We start from the raw sequence: 12,237 nt of genomic DNA on the forward strand, positions 1-12,237 counted from the left end.
ACATTGTATATAGACTTATTTTTCTACTGTATTATTGACTGTATGTTTCTTTTACCCCATGTGTAACTCTGTGTTGTTGTATGTGTCGAACTGCTTTGCTTTATCTTGGCCAGGTCGCAATAGTAAATGAGAACTTGTTCTCAACTTACCTACCTTACCTAAAAATCTGCAAAGACATGAACCGAACGTAGCTAGTCAAAGTTAGTTCGTAAATCAAGCAACTCTAGCCCAGATGTTAGAGTTTCTCTGCAGCTTCCGGTTTAATTTCCAAAATAAAAGTCTAGAGCTTGTTTTAGAACTGCATTCAATAGCGATGATATACCAGTAGATGGCGGAGTATAGTCTTGGGCCTTCTGCAAATTACTTGTGTGAGAAGGATGAAAACTTTATTTAAATTTTTTATACCTTTATTTAACTAGGCAAGTCAGTTAATAACAAATTCTTAGCAAAAGGCAAAAGGCCTCCTGCGGGGATGGGGGCTGGGATACATTTTTTAAATATAGGACAAAACACATCACGACAAGAGACCCCACAACACTACATAAAGAGAGACCTAAGACAACAACACAGCATGGCAGCAAGACATGACAACAACACAGTAGCAACACAACCTGGCAGCCAAGTCAATAAAAATAGCAGCACAACATTGCTTAGAATCAAGGGCAATGGTGACATCATTTAGGACCTTTAAGGTTTCAGTGACACATCCATAACCTGAGCGGAAACCAGATTGCATACCGGAGAGAATACTACAGACATCAAGAAAGCCAATCAGTTGAGTATTGACAAGTTTTTCCAACACTTTCGGTAAACAGGGCAAAATATAAAATTAGCTAACATTTAGGATCAGCTTGATCTCCTTTAAATAAAGGACGCACCGTGGCTGCCTTCCAAGCAATGGGAACCTCCGCAGAGAAGAGAGAGAGGTTAAAAAGGTCAGAGATAAGCTCGGCGATGATAGGGGCTGCAACCATAAAGAAGAAAGGATCTAAACCATCTGAACCAGATGTTTTTTTGGGGTGAAGTTTAAGGAGCTCCTTTAGCACCTCAGACTCAGTGACCGTCTGCAGGGAGAAACTTTGTAGTGGGGCAGGGGGAAAAGAGAGAGGAGCATTGGGGCAAGTCACATTAGAAGGGCTGGGAGATGAGGAAATGTTGGATGGGCAAGGAGGCATGGTTGACTCAAATATGAATCCTGACTTAATTAAGTGGTGATTAAAGAGCTCAGCCATGCGCTCCTTGTCAGTAACAACCACATCATCAACATTTAGGGACATGTGGCAGCTGTGAGGAGGAGGGTTTATTCTCCAGGTCTTAAAGTAACTCACTTTAGCCTTCCGCATAGCCTGAGTGCACTTATTTCTAATTTGCCTGAACAAGAGCCAGTCAGGCTGAGTATGCACATGCTGAGCCTTTCGCCAAATGGAATTCTTGATGTGGAGTAACTCTGCCAGATAGCCTATTCTTATTGCAAGATATGTTTTCCCTATCAGCCACTGCACGTGCATCATCAACTATTTTGTTTCAAATGTATTTAGAAGCTATATTTAGAGGCCTATAAGCTAGGGTCTCTTTTTAAGGGGATCCCTATAGTAAAAACAGTGTGAGAGTTCAGTGACCAGGCGGAGGAAGATGAAATGACAGCACCCTCCTCGGGGGATAGGTATTTATTGGAAAGCCAATTAGTACACAGCTGGGCCCACTAATTGCTTTGTGTCTTCCTCTATATAGGTGGGGATGTCGTTTATTTAGTTATTTTGCCTACCTCAGAGGACGCTTCTGTGACTGGCCACCCTGTCTCTCCGTTAACCTAGGCAGGCTTTAGGTAGAGAGAAGCGTTCCCCCTGCAACTTATGTGTAGACGATAGCCTAAGACAGGAGTAGCCGTTTGTTGCGTTCCCTTTTTTGCCACTGGCATTTTGGTCAACGGCTTAGTTCATTTTTATTTGTTTCATTACACTGGGTGTTGTCAGCATTGGATGTTCCCTGTACTGGAGTTATTTTGTCGGGTGAAAGAAGACCCATGTAGTAAACGATACAAAATAAAAGGAACCACAACCACTGCCTCTGGTCAATTCATTTTATGCCTCCCGCCTGTGTTAGGGTGCTTCGGACAAGCAGATCCGTTCACAACAGTTATAAAACACGAATAGAGTTGTAAAAGTATTCGGCAAGACACCAGTACCCAAAATGAAAGCCTAAATTGCAATTCCTACAAGGTGAAGGCCTGTTTTTAGTTATTTGGATAGGCCTAAATTAAACATTGAATTATTAAAATGGTAGGCTAAAGAACTTTGGAGAATTTAGATGTACATAAACAAATGGTTAAGACTGTTCTATTCTCTTTGATTTAGTTCCTGTTGTAACTCAGACAAATGACAATGGATGACATACTGACTGACTGAACGAGGAATTAAACGTACAGATATGTTGGAATGATACGTTGCAAGCATCATGCATGCTCTGCACTATTTGGCTAGTAGGCAAAAAGGCCTACATTAAGGGTATAATGACTATGGTTGCATGCCTCCAGAAGGGCATCTTCTGAAGCTGAGGGCTGCTTTTCCGAAGGTGCATGGTGCTGTGGTGCTGCGTGGAGATCACAAGCTCTTCAACTGGGCAGCAGTGTTGCGATGGAGGGAATAGCTTATACTGAGACTACCTAAAACCACTGCAACATAGTTATTAAGTTTGGGAATAAGTTTATGCCAGATTTAGCCTATGTTTAACCTCTCCCTTGTTAATTTCAAAGTCCATATGTTCATGACCCAATTCATATAAATCACGTACAATTATTTTGAATACATATTAACCCCTCCCACAGAATATGCGTTGGCAGATTTTGAGTGACGAAATTAATGTGAAAGTATTTGAATAAAAATATATTTTGAGTGGCAAAGACTCCAGTGGTCATACATAATTCAAATACTCACAAGACATCTATTATTATTCTATGTTTCATTATTCCTGTTAGATACTACTGGTTATGATTGCAGACAGAGCCCAGAGAATGGGATGGTGCAATATTGAACGTCATATTTTTATAAGGCACATGCATGGGGATGTCCAGAGATATGTCCATGCTGTAGAGATGCACCTAGCGGACTGAAACTTCACTGTTGTAGGCATAATTCAGGTTGTGCTATCTAGACATGCACTGGCAAACAAACCATTAAATTGGCTACCTAAATGTGAAGTAAATTCAACTGAGCAGTAATAGAAAATGTTGACTTAAATTGAAAACGTGCAGGATACCTCATTTGAACGCAGCAAGACATTAGAACACCATTGCCCATTAGAAACAGATGCACTCTATATCATAACCTGATTGGAATCTAAATATTCCTGCTAAGGATGCAATACAGCTGCACATTACTGTGCAGGAGATGTAATGTGCCAAAAAATATAGGTGAAAATCAGTGGTGTAAAGTACTAAAGTTAACATAGTGTTATGTACTGTAACTAACAACGAAAAAGGATTTCACGGAGTTGTCCTCCCTGCGTAAGTAAATAATTATAGTGATTATTTCGATTGGTCCACATTTTACCAGGAACGCCTTTGTCTTTTTTTTAGTTGTATGATAATATCATTGGCCAGTTGACACATGGGTGTGGCTGTGTCAAATTTTGTAGAAGCCTATTGAATGGTTTCATATCAGCGTTTTTAGAGACGATATCCCAAATTACCTGTAATAATTGATGGACATGGATTACACAGCAACCCAAAGTGGGTTCACACAGTGTAAGTTACTTGGTCAAAGGATTGGTAAGATGTCTTGCTTTTTGACCGAGAAATCAAGCTAACGTATGCTAGCTAGTTAACCGGCATGCTAATAACTAGCTAGTAAGCTAACCCACTCCATGTCTGCTCTTCAAACCAAAACTAACCACCTGGCAAATGTAGACAACTATTGTTTTGTCATATCTTGTGTGTTATCAATCATAAAAGCACATTTCTTGCTAATATAGCTAGCTGACACCATGTTGCACAAGACTAAGTTAGCTAGCTTGCTCGTGGTTAGCCACATTAGATAATATCACCAAATAGGTTTTCATATTCTATGTAGACAGAGAACCTGAAACATGTCTGATCAGTTTCGGGCTACATTATTAGGGTTTGCGTTAGAAGGTCGCGCTATTCGCTCTCTAGAGTTACGTTTTCTTGTATCAAGCCTTTACGTACTGCCCGCATTGCTTCTAAATCGGGTCATGGGACTGTGCCTCTGGTTATGTTAGCTAACGTTAGGTTCTTGTTGGTCTCCGGCCAGTGTCCAATCAGAACTTGTTCCCAAAACAGAGCTACAGTAGCCACCTTCAGGAAGTATTCATACATTACATTTTTTAGTAATTTAGCACCCCTTGACTTGTTCCACATTTTGTGTTACATCCTGAATTCTCTCTCTTTGTCTCTCTGTCAAAAGTTGTCATGAAGGCATAGGGTGGCTATTTTGAAGAATCTCAAATATAAAATATATTTGGATTTGTTTAACACTTTTTTGTTGGTCACTACATGATTCCATATGTGTTATTTCATAGTTTTGATGTCTTCACTATTATTCTACAATGTAGAAAATAGTAAAAATAAAGACAAACCCTTGAATGAGTAGGTGTTCTAAAACATTTGACCGGTACTGTATATATATTGCACTGAGATGCATTGCCTTAGAAAGCTGCGCCACTCGGGAAATGAAGTACAGAAATACTTGATTGACATTAAGTATTCAGACACCTGAGTCAATACTTTGTAAAAGCACCTTTGGTGGTGAATACAGCTGTGAGTCTTATGGGGTAAATCTTTGCGCTTTTCACATCTGGATTGTGCAATATTTGCCCATTATTCTTTTTTAAATTCTTCAAGCTCTGTCAAGTTGCTTGTTGATTATTGCTAGACAGACAACCAGGTTTTCCTCTGGGATTTTGACTGTGCTTATTGCTGTATTCTGTTACTTTTTAATATTTATTTATGAATTTTTTACCCCCCTTTTTTCTCCCCAATTTCCATCTTGTCTCTTCGCTGCAACTCCCCAACGGTCTCAGGAGAGGCAAAGGGGGAGTCATGCGTCCTCCGAAATATTACCCACCTAACCGCGCTCCTTAACACCCGCCAGCTTAACCCGGAAGCCAGTCGCACCAATGTGTTGGAGGAAACACTGCTCAGCTGGCGACTAGTGTCAGCTTGCAGGCACCCGGCCCACCACAAGGAGTCGCTAGGTCACGATTAGTCAAGTAAAGCCCCAATACCAATAACATGATGCATCCACCACCATGCTTGAAAAAATGAAGAGTGGTACTCAGTAATTGATGTGTTGTGTTGGATTTGCACCAATCATAACACCTTTGTTTTCAGGACAAAAAGTTAATTTTTCTTTGCAACATTTTTTTGTAGTATTACTTAAGTGGCTTGTTTTCAACAGGATGCATGTTTTGAAATATTTTTTTCTGTACAGGCTTCCTTCTTTTTACACTGTCATTTAGATTAGTATTGTGGATTAAATACAAGGTTTTTGGTCCATCCTCAATTCTCATATCATACCCATTAAGCTCTATAACTGTTTTAAAATCACCATTGGCCTCATGGTGAAATCCCTGAGCAGTTTCCTTCCTCTCCGGCAACTGAGTTAGGAAGGACGATTTTATCTTTGTAGTGACTGGGTGTATTGATACACCATCCGAAGCCTAATTCATGACATCACCATGAGCAAATGGATATTCAGCATCTGCTTCTGTTATTTTTACACATCTACCAATCAGTACCCATTTTTTACGAGGCATTGAATAACCTCCCTGGTCTTTGCAGTTATATCTGTGCTTGAAATTCACTACTAGATTGAGGAACCTTACTGTTGGGTACAGAGATGGGATAGTTATTCAAAACAATCATGTTAACCACTATTGGTGGTCCATGCATTTTATGTGATTTGTTAAGCACATTTTACTCCTGAACTTATTTAGGCTTGCCATAACGAAGGTGTTGAATGCTTATTGACTCTAGGTGTTTCAGCTTTTTTATAAATGTCCAAAAATGACTACAAACTAACTTTCTCTTTGACATTGTTGGGTATTGTGTGTAGATCAGTGACACAAAATCACTATTTAATAAATGTTTTATTCAGGCTGTAACACAACCAAAATGTGGGAAAAGTAAAGGTGTGTGGATACTTTCTGAAGACATTGTACTTGCTAAAATAACTGGCACCGCTGTGGTAAGCCCAACAATGGCCTACTAATGGGTGTCCCAATTTGGCCGCATCTTGTGCAATTGAACTTGGGATTTGTAGGACCTGGTGGCTGACTTCCTGGACCGCTCCATAACAAGCCTAGGTAGTACTATTGACTGAGTTGGTGATTCATTCTGCTCTATAATACTATATATAGGAAGTTGTTTGATGCAATGGAAATGAATGGGCATATGCTCTATGATAGAGCCCCCAATCTCTCAAAAATCCAAGGTAGCCATGAGCCAGGGGGGTCGGTTAGGCTCACTTGGGCCGACACTCTTAGTGATTTTTTTTTTTAAGGTCTATGTCCCTAGAGTTGGAAAATGTGAGAGCAGCGCAGCAATGTTAGCCTTCTGTGTGTTATCACTTTCTTTCATCACTCCCACCCCATTCAATTTTCCCATAGGGATTTTACCCTATGACAAACAATGTCAATATACAGCAAGTTGTTGTTCACTTATACCCTTTAATCATATATCATTGGAAAGCATAGATTCACAGCTATCCATCCGACATATTTTCGGGAATGTTCAGGCCAATGTAACTTTGACCTCTAAGGGTACGTTTTAGAATTGCCTGTATAAATGGCTTTAAAAAGGAAACCCTGATACATTTTAAACTTTGTTTGACAAGTGGTTCTGAAAGGTCATGAAATTACCTTTTCAAATGATATACAATATAACCAACCTTTTAAAAGCACCAGCTATAACTAGTTTTGTATATTGTGCCATTGGCATTAGAATGTTGGAAGCATAGACATAACATTCCATATAATGGGGCAGCTGTGTTTATTGATTGTGACTTTGGTGATAAAGGCACCAAATTGCACACACACAGCTAGAACAGGGGTTTAACAATATTTGTAGATACAGGGCCATCACAGAATTCACGCATTACAACCACAGAAGCCTTTTTCCAATATAACTGCCAAACAACTCAATGAGGTCTTATTGGACAACTTCGCATGAAATATAATTTGTAGTATGCCCAATTTTTTTTTATCGTGATGTAGAATACACAACCAGATGAGCCTGTGTGCTAACCGTTTTCAGGTAGATGGAAAAGCAAATAAAAGGTAATTAAAAATGCCTGGCAGACCTAATTATTTGCATCAATCCAGTGGCCATTTGTTTTGAAAACTCCCATCACATATGCGCTACAGAAACACGGCTAGCCAAACACAACTGGCTGGCGCGCACCTGAATTAAAGGGTGACTACACAAAAATATATAATTTTCAAAAACAATTGTCCTCTAAAGTGTTTAAGCATTGTTGTGGACTTAGAACATCCAGTTTTGTTGTTTTTCTGTTAAAAAAAGGTGTGATTTTAAATATACTAGGGGAATAAATATACTAGGGGAAATCGCAATCCTCCTCCCCACTTTCTTTTTATTTATTTTTGCCGTGGTATCGTTTGGTATCCGGTATAGTTTTTTTCAAATTCAGCCCTCTAGAGGATTTTGCAGAAAAGAACACATAGCACTTTTGAAATCTGCAATAAATACACATTTCATAAACTTTTTGAAACTTTATTAATCCTTGCTAGCAATACGGTTTTGGAAACCTTTGGAACATAACTTTCATATGAGAGAAAGAATCTTTCAAATAATATACACTTACTGTGCACAGTTTAGCAAAGTTGCACCCAGGTGTTTTCACACACCGCCTCGGCTACGACACATCCTCTCACATTTCCACTGGACAATTCCATTTCACATTTCCTCTCCTAAATTGTGTACAGCAAGTGTATCTTTTGTATTTGAACAATTATTTTGTCACTTATATGAAAGTTAAGTTCCAACTGTTTCCAAAACCATATCGCCAGTGAGCCGTATTGAGTTTAGACAGCGCATTTGGCCAGCGTCGGCGCGCCGGGCCATTTCACTCACAAGGCAAAATGGGACGAGGATTGGCTCCACTGTAATGGAATGTAAATTGGAGTCATGAGAAGGGCTAAGAGCACCATGGTAAACTTACTGATTTTGTAAAGGATAGGAAACAATAGGCCTACCCATGAAAATGTCAGAAATAGAATTATAGATATTAAGAGATGTGCTTCTGCATAACCAACATTGTATTTAATTATTTAGGCCTATAGGCTTTTAAGCTTTTTTGATACAGTAGACTAGAGCTGGGTGATTATCACTGTAAATTTACTCAATTGTCAGGATAATGATGAATTGAATGATAACTTAGACATTAGTGTGCACCAGTTTTTTACATGACCCTTTAAAACTACTACTTGTAATATTGTACCATTTGCCCAGTTAGCAATAGCCCATATTAGCAGACTTATTTCATTAAACATCACAAAGCTAATTATCATTATTATCGATATCAGTAAAATGTCCTCGATAAATCCTTGGTTTGGTTAATTTTGGGGTTTATCGACCCAGCTCGACAGTAGACCCCAAGCGAAGATCTATAAATGTGTCCTTGTTTTGAATGTTTCTTTGGTCCATTTTGAAATAGAGCCTACTTGTTCTGGCTGACTTCTAGCCAGATATCTCTCCTTGAGGAGGAGGTTCCTAATCTCAAGGGATCCTGTTGTTAAGCAGTAATAATACGATTAGTCTACAGTGCAGGCCAATGAATGTCTGTGAAAGAAGGACAAAGCATAAATTGATAGGAAGAGGCTGGGGTGACGTAAGGATGTCCTTCTGCTTAGTGTGTGATGATGGGACCATTCTGCCCTCAGGGGATAAAACACACCCAGAATTTATGACTGAGAGCAGGGTTTGTCTTACACATGGAATGCAGAGACCCCATTATTGGCACTGTCTGATTCGTCCAGGCTATTTGCTGCTACGTGTCAAAGTGCACTGCATAGCTCCTTCTTTTGCAGCAAAACAAATGTTGGTCCTTCAAATGCATTGGAAGATTGCCATGTTTGTCTCCTTACAACTTCACATAACATCACAGCTATTAACGATGCATGCATGTGTTGCGCAGTACTTGCGGTCTGTATCCCCCACTCCACTGACCAGAATGTGGTTTCGTCCTCCTCTTGTGTAATAGATCCCAAATTGAGGATGAGGAACACGTCAAAGGACAGAACAGATCCCAGCCAGCTGTTTGACGACACCAGCGCAGCGCCGGGGGTGGAGCCCGCTGGGTTCCCGGGCCAGGGTGTTGGGGCGATGGGCTACCCCGGCCAGACCCTCCTCTCAGACCCCATGTCCAACTTGGCCATGGCGTATGGAAGCAGCCTGGCCAGCCAGGGCAAAGACTTGGTAGACAAAAATGTAAGACTCATGGTACTGATTGTAAATAGTTGTGGTACCAGTTAGTAAGTAGCAACATTAAGAAAGGCTAAATCATCTTGGTTTTGCTCCATTTAATCTACAGCTGGATCGTTTCCTCCCCATCTCCAAACTGAAGTATTACTTTGCTGTGGACACAGTTTACGTGGGCAAGAAACTCGGACTGCTCGTCTTCCCCTACATGCACCAGGTAAGATCTGGTCGCCATCTGTTCATATTGCTTGTATCCATGTCCAGACTCCGAGCTACCAAGCTGATACTGAACCTACGCCCTAGGATGACACTCATTGATTGGGTGACTAAAGAAGATGTATGTTTTTGTGTTTTAGAACTGGGAAGTGCGCTACCAACAGGACACCCCAGTGGCTCCACGCTTTGATATCAACGCTCCTGACTTGTACATTCCAGGTAAAAGAGATTTGGTCAGGTCTACCACCCTGACTGAACCAAACTAATAAGACTCACAACTAGCCTATTGTTTTTTTTATGTTGTTTTGCAGCAATGGGTTTCATCACATACATCCTGGTGTCTGGGTTAGCACTTGGAACACAGAACAGGTAAAGGTGGTCCACTTCCACTCACTTTTTTGCAACTTTCTTCCCAGTTTTCTGTATAAATAGTATCCTGAAACTTGTATCTATCTCAACCTCCCGTCTGTCTCTAGGTTTACCCCTGAGATCCTGGGCATGCAGGCCAGCTCGGCCCTGGTGTGGCTCATCATGGAGGTGCTGGCTGTCCTCCTCAGTCTCTACCTGGTCACAGTCAACACAGACCTCACCACCATCGACCTTGTGGCCTTCTCCGGATACAAATATGTGGGGTACGGATGGTCTCTCGCTCTCTGACATGATTAGTATGACTTTGTGGTTCTGGATTTTCCTGTCTTTCAACTTTGATGTCGTCTGATTTAAAATAAAAAATAATTTTTTAAAAGTTGTATCGACATGATGACACATCGACTACTCGGATGAATTGTGAAGGATTCCCTTGTGTGTGCAGGATGATTGTAGGGGTCGTGGCAGGGTTACTATTTGGTCGAACGGGTTATTACCTAACGCTGCTGTGGTGCTGTATATCCATCTTCATCTTCATGGTGAGTAGCAGGAAGAGCTAACTTTAGAATCTAATTTACTCCTGCCAGTGCCTTGACTACTGCACTCAGGTTTACAAGCTACATTTTTGCTCCCTCCCTTGGTCCTCTCTTCAGATCCGCACATTGAGACTAAAGCTCCTGTCTGAGGCAGCAGCCCAAGGCGTGTTGATCCACGGGGCCAGGAACCAGCTGAGGATGTACCTGACCATGTCCATCGCAGCCGCCCAGCCCATATTCATGTACTGGTTGACCTATCACCTGGTCGGGTAAGACCACGAGCTGACCAGGAGCGTTTCATCTTACAAGACACTACCTCTCTATGGAAAGATGAGACTGTTCACTGACCATCACCTCTCCCAACCATTCGCTGCGGAGGTGCGGGACACTTGCACAGATAAATAAAAACACACAAATGGCTTTGTGGAATCAGCATTGCCAAGTCTCACAGCACAACTGTAACAGTAGGATTTTGACTTGTCTTTTTGTATATTTTTTTTAATGTAATTGTCTAAAAAGAATAATTGACTGGCTTGCCATGTTTTGTATACTGTAATTTAGTCAATTATGTTTTCTAAGCATTTGTGAACATATGGTTGTATATTAGCAATCTAGCTTGGGCCCTCAATCTCCAAAGCTTTGACTGAGCCAAGGATAGAAGCACAGTTAAGGCAAATGTATAGCCTATGTAAGTATGCAACGCAATGAGCTACGCAAATTGGCTGTCCTGCAGGATTGCATTGCAGAATTTGCAGCCTAAAATTTGTAAGGTGTCACAACTACGCAGGGAAGCCATTTTGACTGACTGCGTTCTTGCGTTACACACTTACGTTGACTGAAAGGCTTTAGCGTAATTTGCCTGCACCGTCCAGTGAACACAAAAAAAGCACTCTATCCTCATTCATAGGATGTGATGTATTTAAACAGATTTGTGGATGTGTTTGTAAATAGGAAGGAGAAAAATGTTGTACATGTCTGACGTCTTGGTGACACAAACTGAAGCCCAAATAAAGGCTTTCTATCATGTAACAAAGCCATTAAGAAATCTTACATTACAGCTGATGCTTTTTTAAATAAGCTTGACAAAAAAACATGAGCATATGACACTGTAATTGATATTCATGTTCAAACTGGAAAAGGGAACAGGAAAAAAATATACAGAGGTTTAGATGTTATAATTACTAACTTTCATTTGAAATGTAGGCTTGTTACTAGAAATATGCTAAAATGGTGTTGCGTTGCCATGCTTCAATTGCTTTTATGAATAATTGATATACAGAAACGTAATAACATGGATCCTCTTATGCTCTCTACAGCCTGATAAATAAATTGAAACTGGGGTGCACATTTTTTATAGCTTTTTAAAATGTAACTTATGAAGCTGAATATGTCTTATGTCCAATATCACTAACACACACTCAAACTTTGATTTCTGTTGATCCAACAGGAAATAAGCTTTCACGGTCTGGTTGTATCTATGTAAGATTAACACCTTAGCCCCTTTCCCACTCTGCCCCAAGTTAGGATGATATGATAAATCCTGTTTATCTTGACATAAGCAGATGTATTTGACAGATGTTCCTGTCAATCTTGATCCAACTCTTGAGAGTCGCCATTCCAAACCAGATGCATCATACTCTGTCACATGGCACAATCAGATAACAA

The 12,237-nt window shown here is 40.4% G+C and overlaps 1 protein-coding gene across 2 annotated transcripts; it reads left to right on the forward strand.

Annotated features, from left to right (window-relative positions):
* Nucleotides 1–3,603: 3,603 nt before the first annotated feature.
* LOC115137050 (protein YIF1B-like) lies at nucleotides 3,604–11,917 on the forward strand. Of its 2 annotated transcripts, none has more exons than XM_029673067.2 (8): nucleotides 3,604–3,766; nucleotides 9,237–9,463; nucleotides 9,567–9,671; nucleotides 9,811–9,889; nucleotides 9,982–10,039; nucleotides 10,147–10,302; nucleotides 10,482–10,575; nucleotides 10,690–11,917. In XM_029673067.2, exons 1-8 carry the CDS (start codon nucleotides 3,700–3,702, stop codon nucleotides 10,843–10,845), a joined length of 942 nt encoding a protein of 313 aa, XP_029528927.1. In that variant the 5' UTR covers nucleotides 3,604–3,699; the 3' UTR covers nucleotides 10,846–11,917. The 2 variants fall into 2 exon arrangements, with proteins under 2 accessions (XP_029528927.1, XP_029528928.1); XM_029673068.2 differs by having other exon boundaries at nucleotides 3,604–3,742.
* Nucleotides 11,918–12,237: the final 320 nt, after the last annotated feature.

This window comes from Oncorhynchus nerka, linkage group LG11, assembly GCF_034236695.1.
Source record: "Oncorhynchus nerka isolate Pitt River linkage group LG11, Oner_Uvic_2.0, whole genome shotgun sequence".
Classification (NCBI taxonomy): domain Eukaryota; kingdom Metazoa; phylum Chordata; class Actinopteri; order Salmoniformes; family Salmonidae; genus Oncorhynchus; species Oncorhynchus nerka.

Excerpts from the sequence above, each read along its gene's own strand:
- LOC115137050 (XM_029673067.2), top strand. The coding sequence starts at position 3,700 with ATGGACATGGATTACACAGCAACCCAAAGTGGGTTCACACAGTGTAAG. Across the intron at positions 10,040-10,146 it reads GCACTTGGAACACAGAACAG|GTTTACCCCTGAGATCCTGG; the intron begins GTAAAGGTGGTC and ends GTCTGTCTCTAG. Across the intron at positions 10,576-10,689 it reads TATCCATCTTCATCTTCATG|ATCCGCACATTGAGACTAAA; the intron begins GTGAGTAGCAGG and ends TCCTCTCTTCAG.